Genomic DNA, 27,726 nt, shown 5'->3' with positions numbered 1-27,726 from the left:
AGTTTTTCTATGCATGTTTTGTGGGAACTAGAAGTGCTTGATATTTAAGGTGATTTATGTTTATAATCCTTCAATAATTATGAAAAACTGCTGAATGTTAAAGTGATCTTGGTTCTGCTCTGGTAAGTATTAACTTCCTAAATCTATCAGATATGTGGATAGACAGGCATACATGTTAGAGCCTTACTATTCATACATATATGTAGAAAATTCAGTTGGAAACTTGCATGCGGCCGAATCCGAAAATAGAGGATATGACTTGGATTTCACCATTGAGTGTTAGCCCTTTTCTCAATGCAATAACTAAACACGATTGACATAATGTCTATATGCAAAACTCATTTCTCTCCTGGGTAGTATTTGTGATTTCCCTAGCAAATGCCTCTACTTTATTTGGGGAATGACATATCCAGTAACCATTCATGGGTGAGAGTTAACCTATGGGTTGACTATGTTTATTAGTGTCCTAGTGAATATATCTCTACTTCCTATTGTTTATTAGTGGATTGCCACCTGCCATGTGATGCTGTAGACCTTTGGTCATTGATCTGGACTTTTAAAACAATGAGCTGCTTTATATTATGGTAATTGTAAGCTCTTAATAACTCTGAGATATAAAACATATTTTCCAGAACATCCCCCCCCCCCCCCCAAAAAAAAAAAAAAAAAATTATATCTATATATATATATATCTATATCTCTCTCTCTCTCTCTCTATATATATATATATATATAGTGGGAGTTATCGTTGCTTGCACATGAGATCTGAATCAATGAGTTCATCTCTTTATGTAAATTGGACAAGTAGAGAAGCGCATCCTGTTTTGCTAGGTTAGAGTTTGAAGTGTATTTCTTTACCTAAGTTGGTCTAAGAGGTTTTGCTTTGAGCTTTCTGAAATAAAATTTTCTATTTTTTGCCTTCACCGCTAAATGTCTTGTTTGCTGCAGTTTGACATACCTTCGGGGAAAGTTGATCAGGTTCATCCAAACAGGCCATCCAAGCCCTGTGTAGTGAGCAAACCACCTTCTCCTGAAAAACCCATTGCTACCGAGGAAGAGATGCCTTCAACATCTGCATAGAAAGAGTATAGAGTAAATTATACATATGTTCCTGTTAAGTTGATCCTTTTAAATAGGTTGCAGGATACTTCAACTTACTGACTGCCATTCCTGCTTGGCTTAGTTCACCTTTTTTTGGTATATTGTGAACTTCCGCTCAAGAGGAAAATATAGTCTTACCTCCCTTTCCTCTGCTTCTTCACTGTTAACAGAGCTGTCAGTGATCTAACATTTCGGCTTGGTTGTACTGTGTTGTCCTTGTATAACTGAACTGTAAATCAAGCTCTCTCTCCATCTTTTTGATGATGTATTTAGGCTAATGAAATTGATACGTTCAGATATTAAATAGAGGTTGTCAAATTTGTATCTTGGTGTTGTATTATGAGACAAAATGCTAAAACAGGGCCCTGTCTAGATTTGGCTGTCTTGACAATCCATGATGTGGCAATTCTCACTTTCGGATAGGTAAGGCATGATCAATTGGTCAAATGTCGTATTTCGGAGCCAAAATCAGTCATATACTTCCTCCAGTTCATTGGCATGCACCCCTCCATGGTCTCTCTTGGTGTGTCTTTCCTTGATAGTATTGGATCTTCCAAGCCTTATTTTGATATTTTTGCCAATTCTGATCTGATGAAACTTGACATGTGAATAGGGGGCCTCGTGTCTTTTTGTATTCAATCTGCCTCCTGCCCTTCGGCGAGCAGTTGACCAAACCCAAATTGACATTTTAGGATGACAAGATAAGCTGTAGTTGATCAGTAAATGTTTGCCCATTGTGTTTTCATTGCCAATTTTATTATTCAGTTGGATCAAATGGTTGATTCCTAAAACTGAATGTGAAGAAACTGATCTGTGTCAATCATTCATGTAATGCTGAATTGCTGTTTGTGATGAACCTTCTTACTGTTGTGACTGCTTATTTGCGTAAGCTGTAAAACCTCTCCGAATATGCTTTTCCCTATTCTTTCACATAAAGAGAGGCAAAGGAGAGTAACACTAATGCTGCAAGAAGTGCGTTTAGAAGGCATCACAAGTACAGGTTCGGTAAGTAGATGTCAGGCTGTACTAATCTGAATTGAAATTTCATCTTCCTTATAATGTGGTGCTCAAGCATTTAAATTTATCATGAAAAGAACACGTCTTTTGGAAGGGTGGTCACTGCTTGAGGCTTGCACAAGTTCAAAGGTGAACTTCCATGGGTGTGGAATTCCGAATCTTCATTTCATAACAGTGGGGTGATCACTTTATCTTTTGTGTCTAAGTATCTCACAGCCTTTTGCAGCTTTTATGGGTGACAATGTGGAGCATGGACATCAAGTGGGAATGGGGCTTTCATTTATAGAGTTCAATGAGAAGGCATTGAACATTGATGTGATTTTCAGGATTGAATACTAAGCTGGACCTTTTTCTTTTCTTTGGAAACTAAGAGATTCATTGGGGTTAATTTTGCGCACCCTAACCTTTACTCCTTAGGAATCTGCATCCGAAAGAAATTCAAACTCTTGATCTCATAGTTGAGCATCAGAAAAGAAAAACTGAGTAGTTCCTTGGGAGCATTTGGGCCATTATTGGTAATTTCGAATCTATCAAGCGAAATTACTTTACTTGGATTTGATTTTATATGATAGATTCTATTTGAATGCTTCATACCCATTTATATGCATACATTGACTTCGGCTGCCTTCAATGATCTGATGGTTGTGGGCAACAGTCTGGACCACCAGTCATCAAGTGGGAGTATAGATCATTTCTCCTGAGGGGGGCATTCTTCTCTGATGGCCTTACAACCACAAATCATGTGGGCTTTACAAGTAAAAAATAATAAAATATAAAAAAATAAACTTAATCACCCTAACCCTGTGGTCCTCTGTAATTTGTGGTCAATAGCCGTTAGGGAGTACAATTTTGGGATAGATAATCTTACTCATCAAGTGGACGTAGACTTCACGTTTCATGGTTTTTTTTTTTTCTTTCATGGGATTTCACCTTTAAGGTGTGAGACATTACTGTAAGGATGGCAATGACCAATGACTGTCAAAAGCATATGTAAATCTAGTACTCCCCAACCCCCCAAACGCCCAAATCCAATGTATATAAAATCGTAAGTTTGAAAAAGGAAAGGGCAGTTTTTAATGACGATTTTTAATCATAGAGAGAGGGACGAAAGCTCATAAGTCATAACCTGGGAGCACGCTGCTATCTTTTTCTTGTTGTTTAGCTAGAAGAAGTTCGCTTCTCTTCTCTACTCTTAACCATTGAAGCATTTGAGTAATTCTTGGAGTCCTAGTAGTCATCCTTCAGAATGCCGCTGGTGAAGATCATTGCGAAGAATTTCACGGACATGGTCGCCGCTTTACCTGCGTCAAAGCTTGACAAGCTCTACGATAACGCTTTTATTTGTTGAAGCGGCTCTCAGGTTCATTACGTCCCACTCATCAGGATCTTCCAAAACCCTTTTCTTTTTCTTCTGGTTTCTTCATCATTAGTGATTGAGACGTAGCAAGCCAAGTAGTTTGTTCTTTAATAGTTCATTGCTATAATTTCTTAGGCGCTGGCCTCAAATTTTGAACATTTTAGAAGAAAATCGAACGTGAGGAATACATCCTTCACGCTGACTTTTGCTGTACTGCAAATACTGTAATAGAAAGTGAAAACTTATTTATTGCTCCTCTACTCAGGTCTTTGCCACCTCTCGCCAAGAAGTATCTTTTGCAAATGTTGAACATCGATGTTCCAATTGCTACAAAATCAATGGAGGAGTGGGTCCTTGCTGACGAGCTCTCCAAGCATAAAAATGCGATAGATCGGTTAATTCAATTGAGAATATTTCTTGAGACTTCCGACAGGTTCTGACCGTTATCCCTCCCATATTTTTTTTGTATCCGGTTCATTTGTTTTTTTTTTCAAGATCTTGCCTTTAAAATTTGATAAACTTGAGGGAAAGATGATGTTTGAATCCCAGCCAAATGCATTTTTTGGATCGTTTCCAATTGAAGAAGAGAGAGAATATTCGATGTATTTGTTTGCAAGTACTCTAGGGTTGTCGAGAGTCAGGTTCTGAATATTTTTTGAAACACCATGAGTGACTGGTTGGTACAGATTTCCAACTGAAAAACAATTAAAACTGAGCTTGACCCCGTTCTTCATCAGAAAGAATCAGAAAGAAAAACGAAAAACTACAAATTAAAAATGAAAACAATGATGTCATCTACCTGAAACACCATCAAGTTGTTAATCAGACAATCCTTGAAACTGTTTAAAACCAATTGTGGACTCGCTTTAATGTTCACTTCTTTCATCGTTTTCATGTCTATCATGTTTTTATGAGTACCTCAGTTTTGTTTTATCTGAGGTGGAGGAACACTTGAACTGCTCCTGTTAACTCCTACAATTTGTCTATACTCTAATTTTATTTCCACTTAGATATCCAACAATTTATATAATGCAACCATGTTTACCAAGGATTCCACTTGTCTAATATATAATCTAATGCCAATATCAAAGGAAAGGCCCAATAAGTTCAAATGAGTGGGTAATGCTTCTTCACTGCTGTAGGCGCTGAATGTGTATCAAAGGAGGTATTAATTTCCCTAATTTGTTACTTGTGACATCAATACAAAGGGATTCGGGCTGTACGGCCTTATGTTTCATTATTTGCATCATATTGCAGTTTTCTGTTCCTCAGACAATTAAGACATTTGCTTAGGGAAAAAAAAATAGTGCCTTACTAATGAAGCCACACAAATAGACTAAAAGTTAAAACAACAGGATATAGAGCTGTATATAAGCTTTAGATCTGTCAACTCCTAGAACAAAAGACAAACTTGTTCTATTTCTGCAGACAGGATTCCTCAAAATCCTTATTGAAGGAGGCTCAAGGTCATAGAAGCCCTTTCATTTTGGATGCTCTTTAAAGCAGTTACCTGAAGAACCTGACATTTATCTTGGGATGTTTCAAGGAGTTGTTTCGGAGTAACTATTTTCCTGTAGAGCTCTTAGGCTTTTGCAAATGTTATGTGTCTTATTAGTATAAACTACTTATGAAGAATCAGACATAGAACTGTGAAGCCATGTCTTGATGATGTGCATTTCCATTTAACCAACCTCCAGCTTGTATCAGTTTTGAATCTTGAAAGATTTCTTTAGTTTGCAGAGGATGGGCTGAGCCTAACAATTATCCTTTTGGTTAAGTTTATTTTTTGATGTTGCACATGTCCTGATGTTGTAGCATCCCCAGCAGTTTTGTCTTTCTTCTGCAACTGTTCTAAGTTCTCTTTATATCTGCAGGAAAAAGAGATGAGTTGCATATTAAATCCAAAGTTCCAGAGTAATGTTCAGAAGTATTTAATATATGGGTAAGTGTCAGTTTCATATATCCACCTTTCTAGATTCTATCTTGTCAAGATAGTGCATTTGAAGTGCAATGGGGCCTCGGGACTTACTGTTGGAAAACAATATGCCAAATTACTTGATTAAGAAATACATCTGTTTGGAGCCTGGTACTTTGCCTGTTTTGTAGATATGGAACATTCATGTGCATGCGCTTTCCTTTTATGAACCCTCATTTCCATATAGTATTTCTCTTTTCAGAGGAAAATGGGAGTAGATGCAAAGTATTATTCATTGCCCTTATTCATAACTCTCATTTCATGATTTTGTTATAGTCCATATGAATGTGTTTGGTGGTAGAACAGTACTGTTCTGTTTAAATTCTTCACTAGATGTCTTCTCTTGGCTTTTGTGCCTGCACTCAGTGCAGTGTACAGAGGCTTCTCTCCATGGAACCCCTAATTATGCCATGTGGTATCCTTGTGTGGCGGTGATTTCAAATCTTTGGATAGACATGGAGATGGTTGGTGGCATGTTAACTTTGAGACTCAAAATTCAACCATACCATGGATCGGTGTGCATCTCATTAGTGTGCATGCTTATGTACTATACTCCAACTAGCACAGTGCACCCATCTATTTTCTGAATTTTTTTAAGCCATATTTTTCCAATTGACAAACTCTGTCTGGCTGAAACTTGACATGTCAGCAGGGAACCTTGGGACTTATCCATCCACAAAATCTGGGATCCATCCAGTCTGCTATGTGGCAGATCTGGCTCCATCTCCCATGTAAATGGAGTTAACATGAGCCCCTCAAGGGGCCCTCTACCCTTTTGTTATTTGTCTGCTGTCTATTTCTTTGTTGGATTCTATAATACAGTGTGTATAATATTATTGGATGAGACTTCACAGTGAATACTTTCCAAATGCATGTTTGTGACTGTTGGTGGTTTCAATCTGTATATCATCCATGACAATTCCTGTCCTAAATCTTTGCTTGTTTAATTAGGTTACTTGGTATTGTGGTCATATTCTTACTATTTTAGTTCAAAATACTTCTTTTAAATTTGGAGTGGCTGTTAGTTATGATTCCTTGAATTTGCAATTCGCAGTGGTGTTTCACCTAGGAAACCCATGCCTCCAGGTGTCACTGTGAGGCTCCTAAGTTTGGAGGATCTTGAGGCTTATGCACTTGAGCAATGGGAGGTTGTTATTTCAACTGCATACTTTTTTAGCTTATCACATTTGCAACTTAGTTTAGTAGCAGTGTTCTTAAGTTCTTCTACATCAATTTATGTATTATTTATGAAACAGTGAGATTGGTTTCTGCCTTTTTTCAATTTGTAGTTTCAATAAATTTCAGGTCATCCTTTTTTTGACTTGAAATTGTGGTAAACCAGTGCTTCCTGCTGCAACTTATTGGCCCATCCCAAGTTGGAAAGCCAACAAACTTCAGCTCTTCTGTGATGAAAGTTTTTCAGCGAGGTCTTTTAAGTCAGAGGTTCCTACCTTCTAAGCATTTTTTTGTCGTGCCTTATTTTTCTGAGTGATTACATGCATCTGAAATGATGACATTATGTTTGTATTGTTTGGCTGAGAGAAAGAAGCTCCAAAGTTGACTGCGAATGGCTTCCAGTTCTTAGTATATTTCAGAATGACTTTAAGCTGCTAATCCCCCTTTTTAGCTTTACCTATTGGTAGCCATCTTATTCATTTCACAATTTGCAGCTGATGGATATTAATGCACAACTTTGGTACATAATCAGGGAGTACATCTCAAGTTCCGAGGTATGTACTCTTAAAATTCTAAATGTATGGAACTGTAAATTTTGCAATAATATTTTTAGGGGTACAATTTGATCCTTAGGTTTTCTTTCTACGTGTCTTGAAAGGCGTTTTATGTGGGGATTCACATTTAGGGGCCCCATGACGAAGATATTCCATTTTATTTTTGGGTTCTTCCTTTAGGGATGTTAAGTAAATTAGTAATGTGTGATGAAATTTTAAACGCACGAAATACTCTCTTCTTCACCAAACACCTAAATGTGATTTAAAGTCAGATTGCTAATGAACAACTCTAGTCAGGATCCCTTAACATCTCAATAGTTAGGCTACCACACGATGAAATATAGCAAATCTTGAAATGGGGTTTCAGATGAGGACTGAGGAGACATAACGAAATAGACCAAAACCAGATTCAGAAGACCACCAAATAGGAGTTCATCCTCCCTATTTGAGTGCTGATTTAATCCTTTAGATAGGTTTTGTTGGTTGAGTTCTATTAGGAGTTTTAGTTCATGTAATTTTCACCCCACTAATCTGGATGATGTGGCTACTTATATGAAGCATAATGATAAGATTTAGGTAAATGACTTCTTGCTGGTTTGAATGTGGAGTATGATCAGATTAGAGTGCAAATATTTAGTCGTTCTCCCTTTCCTACACTAGAACAGTCTTATGCCCTTGTTTAGTGTGAGGAAAACCATTGATTACCCATGCTTCATGCACTTATTGTGGAGAAATCAATCATGTAGTCTGTTTGCACCAAATTTGATTCGACCAAGGAGATTGTCAAGGGTGAGTACTGTCACAAACCATATCGTACCGAGGCCAACTGTTGGAGCCCAGGGAGCCGAGTGAAAGGCCAAGAAAGGAAACAAGGCTAATTTGCGCCCCTCACCCCCGAACGTTGGTTTTCGCAGGAAGAATTAGCTACTTCGTGACATATTCTGCGGTCTTCTCTTGTTGGTGCAACATCTACTACTGCTTTCTCCACTACCCTTACCAACTCCTATTTTGCTACTCAGAAGGGGTACAAATGTTATCATTCTCCTTCCAGGAAAACCATTGTATTTATGGATGTACTTTTTAATGAGTTTTGACCTTATTATACACCTCTCCAGGGGGAGAGTCCTATAGAGAGGTCTTATTTCCAACTCTGGACTTTCCTACCACACACATAGACTCCCACACACCACCACAACCCAACCTTAGGAGCTCAAGAAGAGTTTGACCAGGGGGAGCCTTTGGCTAGTATATCGGAGGACTCTAATTCTTCCCCCGTTTTTGAACCATGTGAAGAACCTGGTCAAGGGGAGACCACTCCTGTGAGGCACACTATTGAGGTCTTTCAAAACAAGATTGACCAATAAAAGAGGTGCAGACTTATCAGAGGAAGAATTACAATTGGTCAAAGTAGGTGAAGAAAGGCGACATGTTACGACTTCAGTCCCTTGCTCAAGTATCAGATTCTACTATTCCCTTGAGGTACCTTCTTATGATATTTCTATTGCTATTAGAAAAGAAGTAAGATCTTGTACTTAGCATCCTATAGCTAAATATGTTTCTTATGACTCTTTGTTTGACTTTTACCGTGCTTTTATATTCTCCCTGTTATTTGTTTTTGTTCCAAAAAGTTGGTAGGAAGCCTATGTTGATAAATGATAGAAGGCAGTTATTGTAGAGGAAATGTAGGCAATGAAGAAAAATGATACTTGGGAATTGGTTACACTTTGTTGAGGAAAAAAACCTGTGGGTGGTAATGGATGTTTGTGATTAAATAGAATATGGATGGATCGGTCAACAGGTTGAAGGCTAGACCAGTTGTAAAGGGATTTTTATTCGCAGAGAGATCTCGCCACCTTGAAAAAGAGAGATCTTGAAAATGATCTAATGGTGAGAATCAAAGGGTGGGGTATAGTTGTAATTACCATTTTTTTATTATATATTTTAAGGATTTAAGTTTTCTAATTTACAAAACTAGGTCCCTCATATACCCTGGACCCAAATCCCTCTGGCATTTGCTTATTTAAGGCTCTTCTTCTTTGAATACGTTGGTGGCCTTGGATATGGTCGAAACACACCCTATCAATAGATTTCTACCCAGTCTCAAGAACCCATAGTGTGAAGACATCATACGACAATGTATGCTGGTTAGATGGAATGCAATGTTATACAATTTTGTAATATAGAACAACTCTAAAGCAAATGACTTCAAGCAATGCAAGGATGACTAGGCTCGACATCAACTAACTGAAAATATTACTGGAGATTCCATGGAAAATCGTGGCAGTATTCACAATCTCAATGGCTTCTCCTCGAGTCGAATGGCAAAATAATTATACAACCATTCGAAGTTGGATATAAGTCATTAAAGCATAAATTCATAAGACATGATGGGAAAGTGAATTTTTGATGTTGGTGGTAAGAAACTCACCAACGTTTAAGTTGAAATGTGGGAAATTAAAAGGGGTTTGCAAAATCGGAGCAAAAAATAGGATAAAATCTCTCAAAATTGATCAGCGAGATCCAAGGCGAGATAAAGAAGAAGAGCTGAGAAGAATGAGAGAGAGATTGATGGTGGGATATGAGGGACTTGTTTTGTAAATTAGGAAACTTAAACCTTTAAAATGTAAAAAAATAATAATTAGTATTTACAAGTATACCCCACCCTTTGATTCTCAACCGTTAGATCATCTCGCCGAGATCGCGTGGCGCGATCTCCCACCATGGGCAAATAAAAATCCGTTGTAAGGGGTTTACCTTGACCATGAGATTGATTATTAGAAGACTTTTGCCCCTATTGCAAAATTGAACACTGTCAGAGTTCTGTTATCTGTGCCTATAAACAAAGACTGGAACTTGCTCCAACTAGATGTAAAGAATGCCTTCTTGCATGTGGAGTTGGAAGAGGAAGTTTATATGGAGATCCCACATGGTTTCTCTGATGACAATATCGTAGGGAAAATTTGTCGATTGAAGAGGTCAATTTATGGGTTGAAGTAGTCTCCTAAATGTTGGTTTAGATGCCTTTAAAAGGCACAGTGACCTCTTTTGGGTACAAGCAAAGCAATGCTGATTATACATTATTTGTCAAGAAGTCATGTACCAATATCACATTTCTCATTATTTATGTGGATGATATTGCCATAACAGGGAATGATGATGGGGAAATACAAAAGTTGAAGGACTTTTTTAGTAAAGAGTTTGAGATTAAAGATCTAGGGAAGTTATAGTACTTCTTAGGAATTGATGTGGCTAAATTAAAGAAGGGTATATACCTATCCCAAAGGAAGTATGTTCTAGATTTATTATAAGAAGTGGAAATGTTGGGGTGTAAAGCAGTTGATACCGCTATTGAGGTTGGAGCTAAACTTAAGGAGAAAGAGGGAGAACCAGGGGACAAAGGAAGATATCAAAGGCTGGTAGGGAAGTTTATTTACTTGTCCCACACCAAGCCGAACATTGTTTATGCCATAAGAATAGTAAGCTAGTTCATGCATGATCTGTATTCAACTCATATAAAGGTTGTTACCAGATAACTGCAGAACTTGAAGGGAACTCCTGGAAAAGGAATATTTTTATCACCCACTAATAATCTAAGGGTGAAAGCTTACACTATGTAGGTTGGGTTGGGTTGGGTCTCCTAATAGGAAGTGAATTTCAAATTACTGTACCTTTGTTGGAGGTAAGCTAGTTACTTGGAGAAGTAAGAAAGAATGTGATAGCTTTATCCAATACAGAAACTAAATACAGGGCTATGGTTTGTGGAGTTTGTGAGCTAATATCATTGAAAGGTCTACTAGAAGATGTTGGAATTTAAGTTCCAAGCCCTATGATCTTGTATTGTGACAACAAGGCTGTCATTAGTATTGCCAATAATCCTATGCAATATGATCAAACCAAGTGCATTGAAATTGACAGATTTTTTGTCAAGAGAAAGCTGTAACAAGGGCTGATCTGCATGCCTTTTGTGAGATTTGGAGACCAAGTGACAAATATTTTCACTAAAGGGTTTGAAGGAAGGAGATTTCCTTCCTATTGTAGGCAAGTTGGGCATGACTAACATCTATGCCTCAACTTGAGGGGGAGTGTTGGTTGAGTTTTATTAGGAGTTTTAGTTTGTGTAATTTTCTACTTCTTTTTATCTAGGTAAGGGTATTTATGTGATTGTGTTCTTTCCACTTCATTATAAATAAATGGCTTGGGATCATACTGATCTATCTAAACCATTCTATAACAATCGATTTTCTCAACTGGCTTAAATAGATACACCAATGGAGAGATTTATCCCTTTGGATTCTGCACAAATCCTCCCAAAAGAAAATCAAATCCATTGCACTTTTTTGAAAAGGAACTTAACCAGTAAGTGAAGCAGCAAGTCTGCATCACCTTGTCATCATTTGATCATTGACTCAGCCCCAAAAGTACACCCTTGAATGGTTCTGGGTTGCATCAGATCTCAAATTCAATCATCAAAATGATTGGACAAAATAGAAAATAGAAAATAGAAGAAGATATGATAATAATACTGAGCCTCTAATCTCTCCCTTGGGCTTTTCACTGCCTCCTCCTAGGAAAAGAAGGCTGCTGTAGGCATAGCTAACAATCCTTTGGAACATTGCCATACAAAGGACATTGGGGTTGATCAGCATTTTATTGAAGAAAAAATTGACTCTATCTACATCTGCACTCCTTGTGAAGACACTATAGGAGACCAGTTGGCTGATATCTTCAGAAAAGGGATTAGCAAGTTGCAGTTCAGTTCCATCTCTACCAAGCTGGCATGGCATTTGTTCTCTAGCTTGAGGGGGGGGAATGTTAATGTTCACGTAGTTAGGGTATTATATTGTTGTGGGTACTTCAATTAAAAAAAAAAACCCATTTCTTTCACCTATGTTGTATTCTTATGTTAGAGTAGGTATTGATGTAATCTTATGCAAATATAGGGGAGAGAAATCAATTCTTCTTCCGTCCGTTTTCTTGCATATCTTTCTCTTCTCTTCCGTTTTCCTCTCTCTCTCCCCCCCCCCCCCAAGATACAATTTTCTGTCTTGTATTTTTCCTTCATTACTTTGAACTCTTATCGCTTGATGATTGGGTTTTCTTTTAATTAAAAATTGGTACAGCATATGCTTTGTACCTCCGGATGTGCATAATCTTTCTCATCGTTTGGATTTATTTCTGTATGGGGCAAGATAGAGGTGTCGATCTTGCAGATTTGATTTCATTTCTGTTGGAGCTTAGTTTCCATGCTGCAGGTGAGGTAATGGATAGGAACCTATGGAAATGATCATTTGAACTAAAGTAATTATTTGAATTAACTAACTATATTGCACAATTGTGGGCCTTCTATTGATTTCCTTTTCTCCTTATGTAGTGCCAGTGATCTTGGTTTCTTGAAAATCCATGATATTGTTTTTAATTTGAAGATAATGAAAGAAAATTTGGGCTGTTTTCCCAAGCAATATTCTATTTATTCATACCTCCCCTCCTTTTTCTCTTAAAACAAAACTGAATGTGAGAGTATTGTTCAATCCAGAAAATGTGAAGGAAGAATTTTCCTAGTTCAATTAAGGAGATAGAGAAAACTGTCAATTTGTACAACTAGTCAACTACCCATGTTGGTGATTTTACCCTCCACAGTCTAATTAGTACAGTTAAGTACGGAGGATATTTATGTAAATTTTCTTCTTGATTTTTATCATAAATAAAGGGCTTGATTGATCATATTGGTCATTCAAGCCTACAAACTTAGTTCTTTTAACATGGCATCAGAGCTAAAACTGACCTAGGTTAAAGAGCAGTTCCCCCCCTCTCATCCTCTGCCTCCTCTCCTTGGTTCCCATCCTTCACAAAGGGCTGCACTGATGAGGTGATCTAGTTGGTACCCTACCTTTTACCTCATCAATCAATGATTTCTCTTTTTGGTTTTGCAAATTTGGAATCTTCAGCCCTCTTGAAGATCGAGTTTTTTCAGTGGCTGGGATTGTGCCTTCTTTTTTTGGAGATTCAAATGACTGACCTTAGACAGCATTTATCAGTTTTTCAGAAAGCAGAAGACTGGGTTTTCAAAACCCTGAAATCACTGATTTGGGGGATACCTCTTTAAAAAATGATTTTGGAGAAGGTTTTTTTTTTGGGGGGGGGGGGGGTGCTGGGGATGGATTTTTACCCTGTTCATTTCTGACATGGAAATGGACCATCCATTTCCTTATGGATGAGCAACACGTCCCCAGAGTTAGATCCATGGGTTGAGGTTAGATTTGGAAGATAGAAAGTTTTTTATTTTAATTTAATCTCAACCCTTAGATCTAACCTTGGACACGTGTCATTCATCCATAAGGTAATGGATCATCCATTTCCATGTCAGTAATGGATAGGATAAAAATCCCCCACCGGGGGGGGGAAGTGGATCATCTTCACACCCATTAATCTTCATATCCTGCTGGTTTTTTGAAATCATTATCTCAGACATGACATCTGCTACCTCTAGAATTGAAGGAAAGGTTTGAAATGAGTACCTTCTTATCGCTAGTACTTCAATCAAACATGATGGAATCAACTATCTGATGTGTCCACCCAAATGGGTGCTGTCCTTTTGTATTCTTAGTTACTTGGAAGTCAGCACCAGGAAAGGAAATACTCTTTATCTCCACAAGATCATTTTTGGTTAAAGCTTTTACCAATGCTGATTGAGCTGGTTTTCCAGATCATAAATCTATTTATGGGTGTTGGACTTTTGTGGTGGAAATCTTGTCACATTGGGAAGTAAAAAGCAAAGTGTTGTGGCTGGAGCAAGTGCTGAGACAGAAGTCTGTGCAATGGTCCAAGGAATTTGTGAATTTTTATGACTTTGAAGTCTATTCCAAGATATTGGAATATCTGCTCCTCTACTGATGATGTTATACTATGATAGTAAAGCTGCAGTTAACATCCACCAGTGCAGCATTCATTGAACAAAGCATGAGGAAGTCACTGAACACTTTGTTAAAGAAAAGCTTGAAAGTGGATTGATAGTATACCCTTTGCGAAGTCTGCTGAGCAGTTAGCTTATATGTTCACTAAGGGGTTAGGAGGAAATCATTCATCCCTTCTTGTCAAAGTTGAGCATATAGGACATATAGGCTCCTGTTTGTGGGGGCTTATTGTATGAGTCCCATGTAGGGGGCATATTATGGAATGTACCCTCCCGTGGACTCTTATTAGTAGAGGTGAGTAGCGAGGGATATTTATATACTTCCCTTCTTGATTTCTATTATAAATAAAGGGCACTGATCATGTTGACCATTTAAGCATTACAGCCTGAATTGGTTTCTTAATAAAGATTTTGGATATCCACATTCCCATCTGCAACTGAAATGGACTGCTTGAAGTTTGAGCATCCCGTGACTTGAGTTTGAGGGCCTGCTTTTTGTTTTTGCATTTTTCTGTTGGTGGGAATGGGGAGGCGAAGGGGGTGATTGATGCCGCTGCTGCTGTAGGCAGTCTAATTTTATATCATGACAAATATTTTTCTTGTAGTACCACTAATGTATTCAAATTTTTCTGGAAAAGCAGTTTCTAGTTATAAGTTCTTGTATTTTGCATCTTAGTTCCCTTTGCCTACGTTGTTATAATGTAAACACCTTGACTGATGTACAAAGGAACACCTTTAGGGATCTTGCAGAATCGGGGCTAGTCAAGCTTCAGCAGGTGAATACAGAACTATTTAATATTATAAACATGTGAAATGCTTTTGTCTAGGAATCCTGATAATCAAAGAAATTATTTCCATATTAGTTACTGAAAGTATGAATATTTTTATTTGTATACAGGGATAGAAAGAGAGTTGGTTCATTCCTACTAAATTAGCGACAAATCTTTCTGTTAGCTTATCAGATTCATCATCACGCAAACAGGTTTCATTTTCTGTCTTTCTTTTTTCTTCAGAGCTTGTTGTAGATAGACAACTGGTAGCCACATTTCCAATACTAAAACAATAACCCTTGGACAGTTCAATGTAATGTTTTCAATAAAAAAGAATGGTGTAAAATAGTCTGTAAAGTTCGTGGTTGGATTCATATGGTTATATCACTTAGCTCCTTTTGGGGCTTAGGAGAAGATTTTAATGGAGGACTACTTTCTTGGTAGTCTTGTGGTGTACTTGGGATGAGAGGAATGCTAGATTGTTTTTGGATGAGTTCCCATCAGAAATGCGGTCATTGGATAGTTAAAAGCTAATATGGCTCATTTAGATGGAGGATTCTGCTTTAGAGTCCCCATGCTTTTCCATTTAATTGACCTGTCCAGTTAATGGAAAAGCGTGGGGACTCTAGAGCTGAATCCACCATCTAAATGAGCTATCCTAGCTTTTGAAGCAGCTTGTGATTATGCAAGAGATAATGGTGGATTATTATGGGAAGATCCAAAAAGAATGCATCCTGTTGTCAAGGTTGAGATACATGTGCAGATGCGAGAATATCTTAGGCGTCAAAAGTAATAGTCATTCTATTGTCTCAGCACAATTTTTTGGATGAACGATGTTGAGTAAATTTTCACATACCTTTGGGGTAGTGAGTGGTTGGAGCTGGGGCTATGTATGGTCCTTGCAAAGAAGAAATTAGGTGTTAACCTCTCCATTTTCAGTGTTGAAGACATTTGAGGAAAGCAGATTTACTTCCAGCTTGCAGCTTTTGTAGCTTAAGATGGAAAAGTAACCATCCAGTTTTAAGGAAAGAATTTTGTTGTGTTGCAGCCTTGCAGGTAGGTTGTGACAATTTAAGCTGTGTATATTATGTTAAGTGGCTTTCTATGTTATAATCATTTTACTGTCTCTGTGGCAGCAGTTTGTGAACATGAAGTTGCAATTTGGACGAATTGAGAGAGAATTTAATTTTGTGGGAAGGTTGCTTTAGGCACTATGGTCATAAGCCCTGGATTCAGGCCCCCCAACTGCTTCTTCATTAGGTTCTTATATATGCCTTAGATTGTCTCTGGCATCAAAGCAGGTTGAGTTCTGCCGGAACCTCAGAAATTGAAACTGGAAAGGCAAAAGATATTTCTGAAATTTGTTCTTTTTCCTGGAGTTTTTGATTCAATGAACTTCTGGATTTTGCTAAACAAGGTGAAGTTCTTCCCTTCTAAATATTTCTAATATTTTGCAGGCTAAAAGAATAAAGGCCAGCTAAACCTAAAGATTGAACATGGATGATGTGCAAATTCTTAAGAGGTTTGCACGAATCGATTAGAATATTTTTTTGGTCATCATCAAATCAATCACCAGGACTGGGGTGGGATGCTAATAGGTCCAAGGGATGGGAAGGTGTGGGGGAGGTCTGAAGGAACAGAAGTTCAAATTGGAGACCTCCGTGGTCCTAATGCCTTTACATGGGAGACTGTTATTTTTGTGCTAGAGGCACATCTACTCTAGAATTTGGATTTAACATAAAATGTGTTTGATTCGAACCTTGAACCACTATGTTGTTGGAGATCGGCCATAAGCTTAATTGATCTTGTTCTTTTAACTGATTCAGTTGCCACAAAATTATCTTATACCATCTTGCCTTGCATCTTTCACTAAATATCAAATATTATTCTATCAAAACAACATCAAATGTTGAATTCTGAGGATCATCTAGTCTTCATTTTCTATAGTTATTTTGTCCCTAATGTCTAAAATGAATTTTTAGTGTCTACAAGTCATGGATTTCTTCAGAGTGGAAAGATCTGAACCAGTCATAATGCATGGGTCTCTCATTTGGAGTTATGAGTTTATTTATTTGTTAATATATTTTTTTTGTTTTGGCAAACTTTTTTTTTTTTTTTTTTTGGGTCAAAGAGTTATGGATCTTATACCACAGAGATGGGTCTTGTACTTCAATGAAAGGAGATCTTAAAGATATCTTCGTCTTAAATATTTTCTTCAAATATAAATTTTGTACCAACTATAAAGGGTTAGCTTACTTGGCAAAGATCAACGTTTTATGCATGGTACCGTGTGTCGGCAAATCGAGGTGTTGTTGGGGGGCGACACGAAACCCCCCAGCGATACGATTTTTTTGACGATAAATTGTCGAAATATCGCGATAAATTCTCAAAATATCGAAAAATTGTAAAATTCAAAATTTGAAAAAATCGCATTAACTACTCTCTCTCATCTAAAAATGTTAAAATAACTCTGCTATGGCTTGCCGCCTGCGATCTCTTCTATTTCTTTCCTTTCTCTTTCTTTGTAGAATGGAGGCCGATGATGGAAACCATGGCGGATGGTGAACTGAAGAAGCCGTTAATCTCGTGCTCTCTCTCATCCCTGCGATCTCTGATCTTTCTCTCAGTCTCTCCCATTGCCTGCAGATCTCTCTATCTCTCTCTCAACACCCTCATGACTCTCTCCTACTCTCTTTTCTTTGATCTCTCTCTTGGTCTCTCCCACAGTCCCACTGCAGATCTCTCTCTATACACTGCTCTTGGTTCTCCCACTGTAGATCTCTCTCTACACATGTTAACTCTGCATCGTCTTCTCTCTCTTTCTGCAAAAATCTCCAATCTAACCCTTTTTAACTTTTACTTCATCTCTCTCCCACACGGCCCCACATATAAATCATCAATTTTGTTTGCTTTTTTCTCAAAAAGTAGACCGAAATGTAGCCCGTATCACCTGTGTTGCCGGGCACCAACACAACGACATCAAGTGACATTTCGGTCCTTGCTTGGTTTTATGGTATTTTGAAGAGGACATAGTCAAGGAGTGTAAATTAGTAAGAACAAATCTCAGTCACAAAAGGGCAAAGGAAGAAAAAAAAAAAAATCCTTTGGCTAGTTATAAATAGGGGTAGATTTGAATTTTTTTTTGGTTGGTGTTTGAGGTTCATACGGCCAAGCGCACACTTTATTACATCCTCAGAGAGAACTTTGAGGTTCGCAAGGATCGAACCCACGATCTCTCCATTGAGAAATATGAATCTTACACTCTACCAATACTGATTTGAATTTTGTGTATTAAAAGTCCAGCACTTATTGCCGACAGTCAATTTCTATCTCGACCGTTAATGCACAGCGTTAAACCCTAGCACAGTCGAACGCTTCGCATTAGGGTCTGGTGTCCCTCTGCGCACGTTCCTAATTTTGAATAACCGAAGAACACGTTTCAGTTCTTCCAGTGTACAGCTCCACCCGAATTTCTGCGGAAAATAAAAACCTTCTTCAATTAACACTGTCAAAGTTAATCTGGAATCATGGAGATTCCTGTCATCAACGAGCTCGATCAACAATCGAAGAATCGGACCGAAGTGGTGGAAGAGATTGCGAGATTAGAGAAAAAGTATTTCCCCAAGCATGAATCACTGGCGAGATCCTTCAACGAGGAGCTTAGAAAGAGGAACTGTGGATTGCTCTACTCGGAGGTTGCCGGAGAAATCGCAGGTTACATCATGTACTCGTGGCCTTCTTCCTTGTTTGCTTCGATCACCAAGCTTGCAGGTTCACCTATTTTGCCACTTATATATAATTTCCTTTTTCTTTTCTTCCTTATAAATCCTTTATATAATAGAGGTTTTTCCTCGTTTCATTTGGAACATAAAACTAAAAGTGAGGGAGAATTGCCGAAGACAAGGTCATGGAGAAGCACTGATGAAAGCGGCAATTGAGAAATGCAGAACCAGGAAGATCCAGCGTGTGACTCTTCATGTTGATCCTTCAAGAACGGCGGCCATTGGTCTCTATCGTAAATTAGGTTTTGAAATTGATAAACTGATTGATTGTTATTACTCTTCCGATCGACATGCTTATAGAATGTATTTGGATTTCAACGACAATTAATTTCACACTGTATTTTTTGCTTTTATCCGATGGAAAGGTTTGAAGCCAAAAAAAAAAAAAAAAAAAAAAGAGAAAATCTTGTTTTGTCCATCTCTCACTTCCATGCTTCTTAGGTCAAGTTCAGAGTTGCCCAAATACCAAAATTATTTGTTTTTTGGCAAAATTTTTTCGGTTTGCGGGTGAAAGTTGTTTATTTTCAGCTCTAGAATCAAGGAAAGAGAACAGCAAGAGCGTTTCGGGATAAATAAATTACTTGAAAAGCTAAAAAGTATTTTGCAAAATGCATACTGTTTTTTCTTACAAATATGGTTTATTTAGCATGACTCTTATAGGTGCAATTTTAATTTCTTGGAACAATTTGCCCATGACTTGTCATGCATGGTGACCTCCATATTATTTTGACACAATTACAAAATAAATGTATTTATAGAGAGTTAAAGTAGCAACCCACTTATTTTGACATACAAGCATCAATGAGCCATTCCATAACATCCAATTAAAGTTTAATATATGATTTATTGTCATGAAGTTTTAATCTTTGTGTGATTTTTTTAATGAATTGTTTAATAGCACTTGATACTAAAGGTTACGGTGGTACACACCAATCCAATATACTTTAGAATTCATCAATAGAAAAGGAGAGCTGAGATAAGAAATAAATAGAAATGAGAATTGTCAGTATGGTAAGCGTCAATTTATGAGAAACTGGAGGAGACTAAAATATTCATCATTTTAAATCTCTCACTCTTTACTGTTGGTGTGCAATTGAATCAGTGGAGCATATCATTATTGAATGCCCATTCTTGAAATCAGTCTAGTTTGAGAGTTCTCTTACTTATATATCTCCCTAGGATTAGGTTTTCTTGGTTGAATTGTTACAAAGTTTGAAAATTTTGAGAAAGAAAGGAAAAGTGGTGATTAAGTCAACAATAAACCAAACGAAATGCTAGACAAGAGACTCTTTAAAGGAAATAGAAACAATCAAATGGAACTCATAGATAGGATAAAACAAGCAAGCACAGAAAATCTCTCAGTGATGGAAGAGAATGCAAAGGCGAGCAACAATGTTGAATGCCCAAGAACCAACACGGTCACCTTTGCCCATTGGGATGTTCAAATAGATTTTGAAGATTCTTTGCCCAGGAATTCGAAGAAGGGAGGCATTGGTTTCATCTTGTAGTAGAGTAGCCTCAAAATCTAGTTCTTTTTTGTAGGAGAGGCCATGGCCCTGATAAAGGGACTTCTAAATGCCACCTCGGAAGAGTTTGATCATGTTATTATTGAGTACAACTAACATTTTATATTTAACAGGACAAAATCCCTCCCCCTCTTCATTTGGTAATTCTTGTTCAAGATAGATCTTAAATTTAACAGGACAAAATCCATCCCCTTCTTCATTTAGTAATTTTTGTTCAAGATATTAGGAATCTAGGAGCAATTTTTCTAGCTTGTTCCTTACATTTTGTTCCAAGATGGATCAATCATGTTATGATGCTCTTGTGGGGATGACCCCATCTTTTATCTCCTCATGATGGTTTGGCCAAATTTCATTTTTTTGTTCAAAACTCTGCTCTCTGAGGCAAATGACCCAGCTGTAGCATGCTCTAACTCTCAATTAGTTAATTTCTTACTCAAAAAAAAAAAAAAAAAAAAAGTTGAGAGGTTGAAATAATGAGTATATTCTTCTTCCAATAATTGGAGAGGTAGAGAAGGCTACTCTATTTTAAAATGCATCATACCAAGCATTCCATGATCATCTTCAGATGATTGAGAATCTCTATGGTTTTTCATGCTGACCTCATTACCGCCATAGTTATATCGATAAAGAATTTCCCTATCTATGATAAAATTGAAGTGATCTAAATCCAATCACCAGTCACTCACTTAATAGTCATGGAAGAATCTTTTGAGCAACAGAAAAAATGAGTTCTATTAATATTAATTTGTAGAAATTTTTTCGTTTTTATGTTTAGTTCTTAGTGCAATTTCCTTTTGTAAATTTGTTACAAAAACAATCATTAGTCTTTATCTTAAATTAGGTTTTGCAATTGACGATGCTATTGTTCTTCAATGGTCTATAGAATGTGTTGGACTTCATCAACGATTTGTTGCACTACAAATTTTTGTTTTTGATCCAATGAACTTGGAAGCGTAAAATGGGGAAAACAGACTCTTGCTTTGTGTTTTATGGGTACATGGGATGAAAATACTTTATGTTTCATTTCCATGCTTGTTTTAGAGGTCCATAATCTTTGTTTGTTTTTTCAATTTTATATTAGTTGGATTAATCAAATCACTAATAGTAATATAGATTTTATTGGATAATTTTATCGGGCGGATAATAAGCAGTAGTATATCATATCTGCATTCTATTAGTAATCGGACGGATTTGGATACCGCTAAAGAAATGTGATTGTCAATTCAGGAGCAAATTTCGGTTATTTTTTTTTATTATTATTAAAAAAAAAAAAACTGAAATGACCGATTAGAATAAGCTTAATAGTATGATGTGATTTTATGATTTTAGTCTTCATGTAGAACCACTTGGGCATGCGAGGAAAACGCCGATTAGATAAGCAAAGTATGATGTGATTATGATTTTAGGCTCATGTAGAACCACTTGGGCATGCGAGTGATAATTACGCTCTAGCACAAAAAATCCTTAATTTCTGCCGTGAGCTATATGGATGTTTTCATTTATTTTAGTATAGAAAATAAGTTCAAAATGTAGAAAACGGATGTCACTTTAGTCACGTTGGCCAATGAGACACAATTTTATAAATAAAAATAATATATTATTTGGATTTTCTTTTTTGGGGTAATATTTGGATTTTTCAGTTAAGATATGAAAGAATCGTGTTTCCAATGTTTAAATATAGAAAGTAGGACTTCGATCATCCATTCGCAGATCCAGTAAGGTAGGATGGGACCCACCAGCTAATATTGAAAAGCTTCTCATAGATTCGGAATCGACGGCCCACACAAAGATTCTAGTTGAATCTCAATCCCTTGAAATCGAATCTAATGAAGAATTGGTGCGAAATAGAGTCCGCGAGAAATTGAAAGCGTCGTTGGTTTAAAATATGACCGTTATGGATTGCGCGTGAATGTTCTAAGGGAAGATGAAAAGCAAGTTTCCAATTCCCATCACCATTCGAAATTCAAGTTTCCAATTCTGATTACCATTCGAACTCATACTTCGATCAGTTATAAATACAATACTTGACGAACCTTCCCTCCTCAGCATTCGTTTTCCGCATTCGATTTTCTGTTTTCTGCGGAAGTGACTCGACGAGCCTCTCCCTCTGTTTCACGTTTTCTCAGTTTTTGTTTCTGCAAAAGAAAAAGATGTCGACGAAGAGAAAGAGAGGAGGAGGAAGTGGAGAACCGAAGGAGGAGGATCCGCTGCTGGAGCTTAAGCTCTCCACTGAACCAAAGAGTCCTGATCCATGGGTTGTCAAGAAAAGGCTCACGAAAAGTGATTTGGGTCCTCTGAGTAGACTTATACTGCCCGGCGCTCAAGTGGTGAAGCATGTCCTCCCATCTCTCGAGTCACGAGCAACTCGAGAAGATGTCAGGAAATGGCAGCTTAAAACTGAATGTGCTTGACTCGGATACAGGGACAAAATGTTCGTTGAGCTTCAAACAATGGCGGAGTAGCGGCTCTTATAAGCTTGGCCTGAACTGGAATTCTGAATTTGTGAAGAGAAGACAACTTCTGAAGGGGGATGAAATTGGGATGTTTTGGGACAATTCTGTCGGAGGATTCTGTTTCTCGGTCACAGGGAGAGCCGCCCCTCCTCCTCTTCCTCTTCCTCTTCCTCTTCCTAGTCGCTGTGAGTGCGCACATCACTGCCTGTGCCTGCGCCTGTGTCAGCCTATGCCGCAAGACACGATCATGTGATTCATACATATCCAAGAAATCTTGGATATTTTTTATTTTTGGTTTAGGTTATTCAATGTGTATACAATGTTTTGTAAGAAGGGTGTTCAGTAATTCTAGTAGGGTTTAGCGAGAATAGAACTCCAGTCTTCTGTAATGATCAATAGGAATTTTGTTTAAATGGTTTTGCTGTTCTCAACATTTGTTCAGTTCAAATTGAATTGAGATCACTGTGATTATAGAAGCTTAATTTTTTCAGAGTTCGATTGATATTCCTAGTATGCGAATTAAAACAGAGATTTCAATGTCAATCACACTGACACTTCCCTGGGTATCTCTCGAGATTCTTCAAACAAACGCTCTTCTTCCTGCTCAAACAGCTGCTCCACTTTGGCCTGAAATCCATCAAAAGAAACTGTTTATTCGCTTTTCATTCCCTGCAAATCGGGGTTTTGCTCATTGTTTCTCTTTACTAGAAATTTCTTCTCCTCCATTCTGGTTTGCTTTTTCTTAAACTTCATTGAAGTTTCTCTACCTGTGCGTCTCTTGATACTTTAAACGTACTTTCAACCAGCTTTCTTTGGCCCCTCTTAAGTTATTCTAACCATCTTCTTTTTTGGGTCTCACTATATTTTCCATCTTTCCATCGTTTTTGGCTTTATCATCATCAGGAAATGAATCAAAGTGTTTTCTCTCCTATCAAATTCCTAAATGCGAATGAACTTGCAATTTTTTTTTTTATGGGTTTTCACCTGTTATTTTCATTCGGGGACTTGGTAGATACATCAAAATTCATTCTTTTTGGAACCAAGAAAAGGAAGAAGACCAAATAAAAGTTTCTTGTTGGAAGAATGATGATCAATGCGTCTTGCCATATAAATTTTAATTTTAATTTAATTAAAATTTTTTTTTTTCTCTAAACGTTAGAGTTCTTTTAATAGGGCTTACAATCGGATTGAATCCTTTTAGTCGCTAAAATCATGTTTGCTTACAGTCAATTGATCATCTTATGGGATATCGTTTTGAGGTTTGGAGTGGAAAGGGAACTTGGTTTTTTGGGAGATGTGTGTCTTGGAGGTTTCCTAAAAAACAGTTTGGTGATCTTAAAATTGGTTTCCGGAGGCACTTGAGTTGAAGGGTGGTGGATCACTAGCAAGTCTAGCCGCATTGCAGGCAGTTCTATTGGAAGACTAAATGACTCTGTTTCTAACATTCTTGTCAAAGTATAGGACTCTATCAGCTGCCGATTCGTTTGGGATGAGATGTATATTGTCTCCTTTTTGTAGTTTATTTTATTTTTTAATTACCTTTCTTAATTTTTTTTCATGAATGTTGCCAAACTAATCTTTTTTTCTACGATTGATATTCCTAGTATGTGAATGAACTTGCAATTTTTTTAATGGGTCTTTCCCCTATTATTTGCTAATTGGCTTTCTGGAAAATCAGATCCTACACAATGGAATTTCCTCATGGTTTTTGAATTGGAATCGACTGTTCCAATCCTGAGTCTTAAAACCCTTGTTATTTATTTCTACTGCAATATCGGTGTTTTGAATTTAGGTTTTTCAATCAATTTTCTTTCAGGGTCAATAAAGTACCTGAAAATCAATGAAACTTATTTGGTTGTTCATGGTTTATGTTGTCTACTTTTATCTTTGTAATTGAATCTGTAATTAACTTCTTTCTGCCCTTATTTTCTGCTTACTTTTCCAGATGGTGGATGTGTTCATGTCCGTTCAACCGCTTCCCAATATGTTTGATCAGGCCAAATGATGGATCCTCCAAGACTCATTTAACATCATGTCTGGTTTGGTAGAATTAATTTGAAAAAATGGTCTGTGAATGGATGTGAATGCATGGATTTGAAATCAATTGCTAATGCTACCGTTTGAGCAACAGGAGGGTCGGGTGTGGAAGACAACTTGGTCTCTGGCCACTTGCAAGAGCAAACATAGGAACACATGTCCCGGTTGCAAATTGCAGCTGAGGGTAGCGTTTCTTTTCTAATTTGAAAGGACCCACCTATGTTAGTTCAGAAATAACTTAATTGTATTTGAAGGGATATTGAAAGGGAAGCATGTTAGGTTCATTGCTCACTCTTCAATTTTTGTTTTAATGTCCCTTTCTAGTATAAGAATTATTGGTGTGATCCTTTGCTAAGCTTGACTCGTTTTGATTCTCCGGGTCACCCACGGGTGATGTAGGAGAGCAAATTTGGGACTTTTTAATCTAGATTAAATTGGACCAAATTGAAGACACCCTTATGATCGCTTTATTGCCAATTAGCTTCCCCTAAAATTTCGTTTTGTTTAGATTTCGAATTGAAGGCGAAATTATAACTTTTAGCCAATTTCGTTTAGACACGGGTGGAATTTTCTGTTTGAATTTTTATGAGAATATTTTTAGATATGTTCCTAAACCCAAAATTAACGCCTATTTTTATTTTGTTGATCCTTTTGCATGATTAGGATAAATTATCCTTCGATTATCTTCTTGTGGGAATGAAGTATTGATCTTTGGAGAAAGGAATCTAATTGGAAGGTAAGGAATAAGTAATCACATTATATTAAATTATTTTTTTCATTCATTCTCTCATGATTTAAATATATGGATATATGATGTTAATGATCTTACTGAGTTTTGTGGAACTCATCCTTGGTATAATAGTTGTTTTATATTGTGTTGCAGATGAGGATGTCTCACTCTTAAAGCTTATGAGACATCGGCAATTGAAGTTTATGAGATATTGGATTATGATGGTGACGCATGTGCATGTTTGGATTGTTCATACATAACTCAGCCCTTCACTTAAGAAGATTAAGACTTTTAAAGAGACAAAAGCCTTTGAATTTTATATTTATCATTTGGCTAAAAACATATACATGATCTAGACTCTTTTCAGTTTGACTTTGTGTCCAGTTTGATATTCTTTTTCAGTTTTCATACACTTTTGGAAATCTTTTTGTGACACTTTCTATTTCATTTAATGAACTTCTTTACTCATTCTTGCTCATTAATATGTTCTTATGTAGAATGCTTGTGATTGTACGCTAAAACTAACCTTGTGATCAATCCCTCAGGTAACAGGGTGAGTTCGATGCCGGCTGGGTGGATGTGACAGTCTCTTCCTTGGTTTGTACTTGTGGGGTGCAAAGAATGGTTGCGCCTTTTTCTCTTTTTTTTTCTTCTCAGAGGAAAGAATGGACACTCATTGAAGTACTACAATCAATGGCCAAGCTGGCAACAAATTTTTTTTTCTCAAATGTCGATACCTCTTAATCAGGTTGAAGCATGCTTAAATAGTAGCAAGGTTCTCATTCTAGACGGGAATATCCGCCGAAGGGTGTGTGGAAGATTAGATTAGACGCATCTCTTCTTAGAGATGATATGGTTGGTGGTTTGAGCTTCATTGCTTAGAACTCTCTTGGGGATAGCTCTTTCTCTGTCTTAGAACCTAGATGCTATGCATTACAGGATGATTTACAAGAAGTGATTTTCGAGAACAGATTGCTTAGATCTGGTTCAATACTGCCCCCCCCCCCCCAATGTATTTTTGTTGTTGTGAAGGACACCACTACTTTTCTAAATGTTTCTAGTCTAGAAAGCCCGTTTGATTGCGGACACAACTGATACACCACACTCCACTCCTTGGCTAAGAGATATTTGCTCCCTAGTCTTGGCTTTGTTGCTTAAATAAATGACTTTTCTACAAAAAAACAAAACTACAAAAAACTAACTGAGGTGATAACCATCAATTAACAATGCTTTCTTACCTTTAACTACATTCAACATCCAAGAATAATAATGTTGTTGCAGAACCTCTCACTTCAAGGCTATTTTGGAGTAACTTCCAAAGGTCTTGGGTTAAAAGTGTGTTCATAAGAATTTTAGAATTTTGAGTTGTCAAACTGTAACAAAAACCAGGTCATTTTTCATTCTTCATGGTTGAGTTATCCCAATTCTATCGAATGTAGGAAAACATACAACTTTGAATTATGCTCTCATCCCTCCATCTCGTCTTCTCTTCATTTTTTCTCTTCTTCCTCCTCAGTCTTCTTATTGCTTTTTCTCTTTGTGCTTAACCTAATCAGAAATTCTGAAATTGGAATATTACAAATATGAGACCAAATAGGAACTTCATCCAAATCTACAAGATCAAATTAAGAAGGGATCATATGGTAGTTACAAATCGGGGGTTCAAATTTCTCATCAATCTAGTCCTTGTTGTATAAAATAAATGATATGAATTCTTAGCAGTCTAGAGAATTCTCTCAGGAGAAATACAAGATGCCCTATAACAAATTGGGGGTTTAAAAGCTCCCAGTATTGATGGTATTCCAACTAGATTTTATTATCAAAACTGGGACTCTATAGGGGTCCAGGGGATAACCTAATTAGAATAGTTCTATCCTCTTTTCCATAGGTGGAGGATCAAGGTTAAGTTCAAAATCTCTATTCTGAGGACCCTAACTAGTTTTAGTCTCTGCAAACTGCCTAGTAGAAGTGGGAGTTGTTGAGAGTTTTAGTCCTAGTTCGAGTAGATGTGGGAGAATGTGGGATGGGAAGAGGCTATAAAAGGATGCTTCCCCCTCCACATGTAATTCATCTCAAAGAATCTTCGCTCTTGTATATTTCTTTATCTATAGTGGAGTTTTCTCTCTTGCCCGTGGTTTTTTTCCCTTTAAGGGTTTTTCACGTAAATTATTGTATTCTTCTTTTCTCTTATTTGCTGATTGCTCTATTCGGTGGGTTTTTCATAACCCAACAATGGTATCAGAGCAAGGTTTTGTTTTCATCCTACGGAGGTGCTGTAGGAATTTTTTGAAGTTGTTATTCATGTGTTTGTTTTCTTTTCGGGTATCCTGGAAAGGTA

General features: G+C 37.2%; 2 protein-coding genes across 2 annotated transcripts in view; both read left to right on the top strand.

Annotated features, from left to right (window-relative positions):
• LOC149004661 (uncharacterized) overlaps window positions 1–2,472 on the top strand; it is a 32,028-nt gene extending 29,556 nt beyond the window's left edge. Inside the window, exon 5 of the mRNA XM_089168172.1 lies at window positions 949–2,472. Within this exon, the coding sequence (XP_089024298.1) occupies window positions 949–1,080 (132 nt within the window). The 3' untranslated portion in view covers window positions 1,081–2,472. The remainder of the gene's footprint in view (window positions 1–948) is intronic.
• Window positions 2,473–18,210: 15,738 nt separating this feature from the next.
• On the top strand, window positions 18,211–19,029 carry LOC149004660 (uncharacterized). The gene is made up of 2 exons (XM_089169594.1): window positions 18,211–18,631; window positions 18,741–19,029. Exons 1-2 carry the CDS (start codon window positions 18,388–18,390, stop codon window positions 18,968–18,970), a joined length of 474 nt encoding a protein of 157 aa, XP_089025720.1. The 5' UTR covers window positions 18,211–18,387; the 3' UTR covers window positions 18,971–19,029.
• The last annotated feature ends 8,697 nt before the right edge of the window (window positions 19,030–27,726 follow it).

This window comes from Hakea prostrata, chromosome 9 (assembly GCF_041222555.1).
Source record: "Hakea prostrata isolate BN-2017 chromosome 9, UWA_Hpros_2, whole genome shotgun sequence".
Classification (NCBI taxonomy): Eukaryota; Viridiplantae; Streptophyta; class Magnoliopsida; order Proteales; family Proteaceae; genus Hakea; species Hakea prostrata.
Note: the sequence above shows the minus strand (reverse complement) of the source record. Positions and strands in the feature narration are given on the sequence as shown.

Coding starts and splice junctions, on each gene's coding strand:
- LOC149004660 (XM_089169594.1), top strand. CDS start 18,388: ATGGAGATTCCTGTCATCAACGAGCTCGATCAACAATCGAAGAATCGG. Junction 18,632..18,740: donor TTCGATCACCAAGCTTGCAG/GTTCACCTATTT, acceptor TAAAACTAAAAG/TGAGGGAGAATTGCCGAAGA.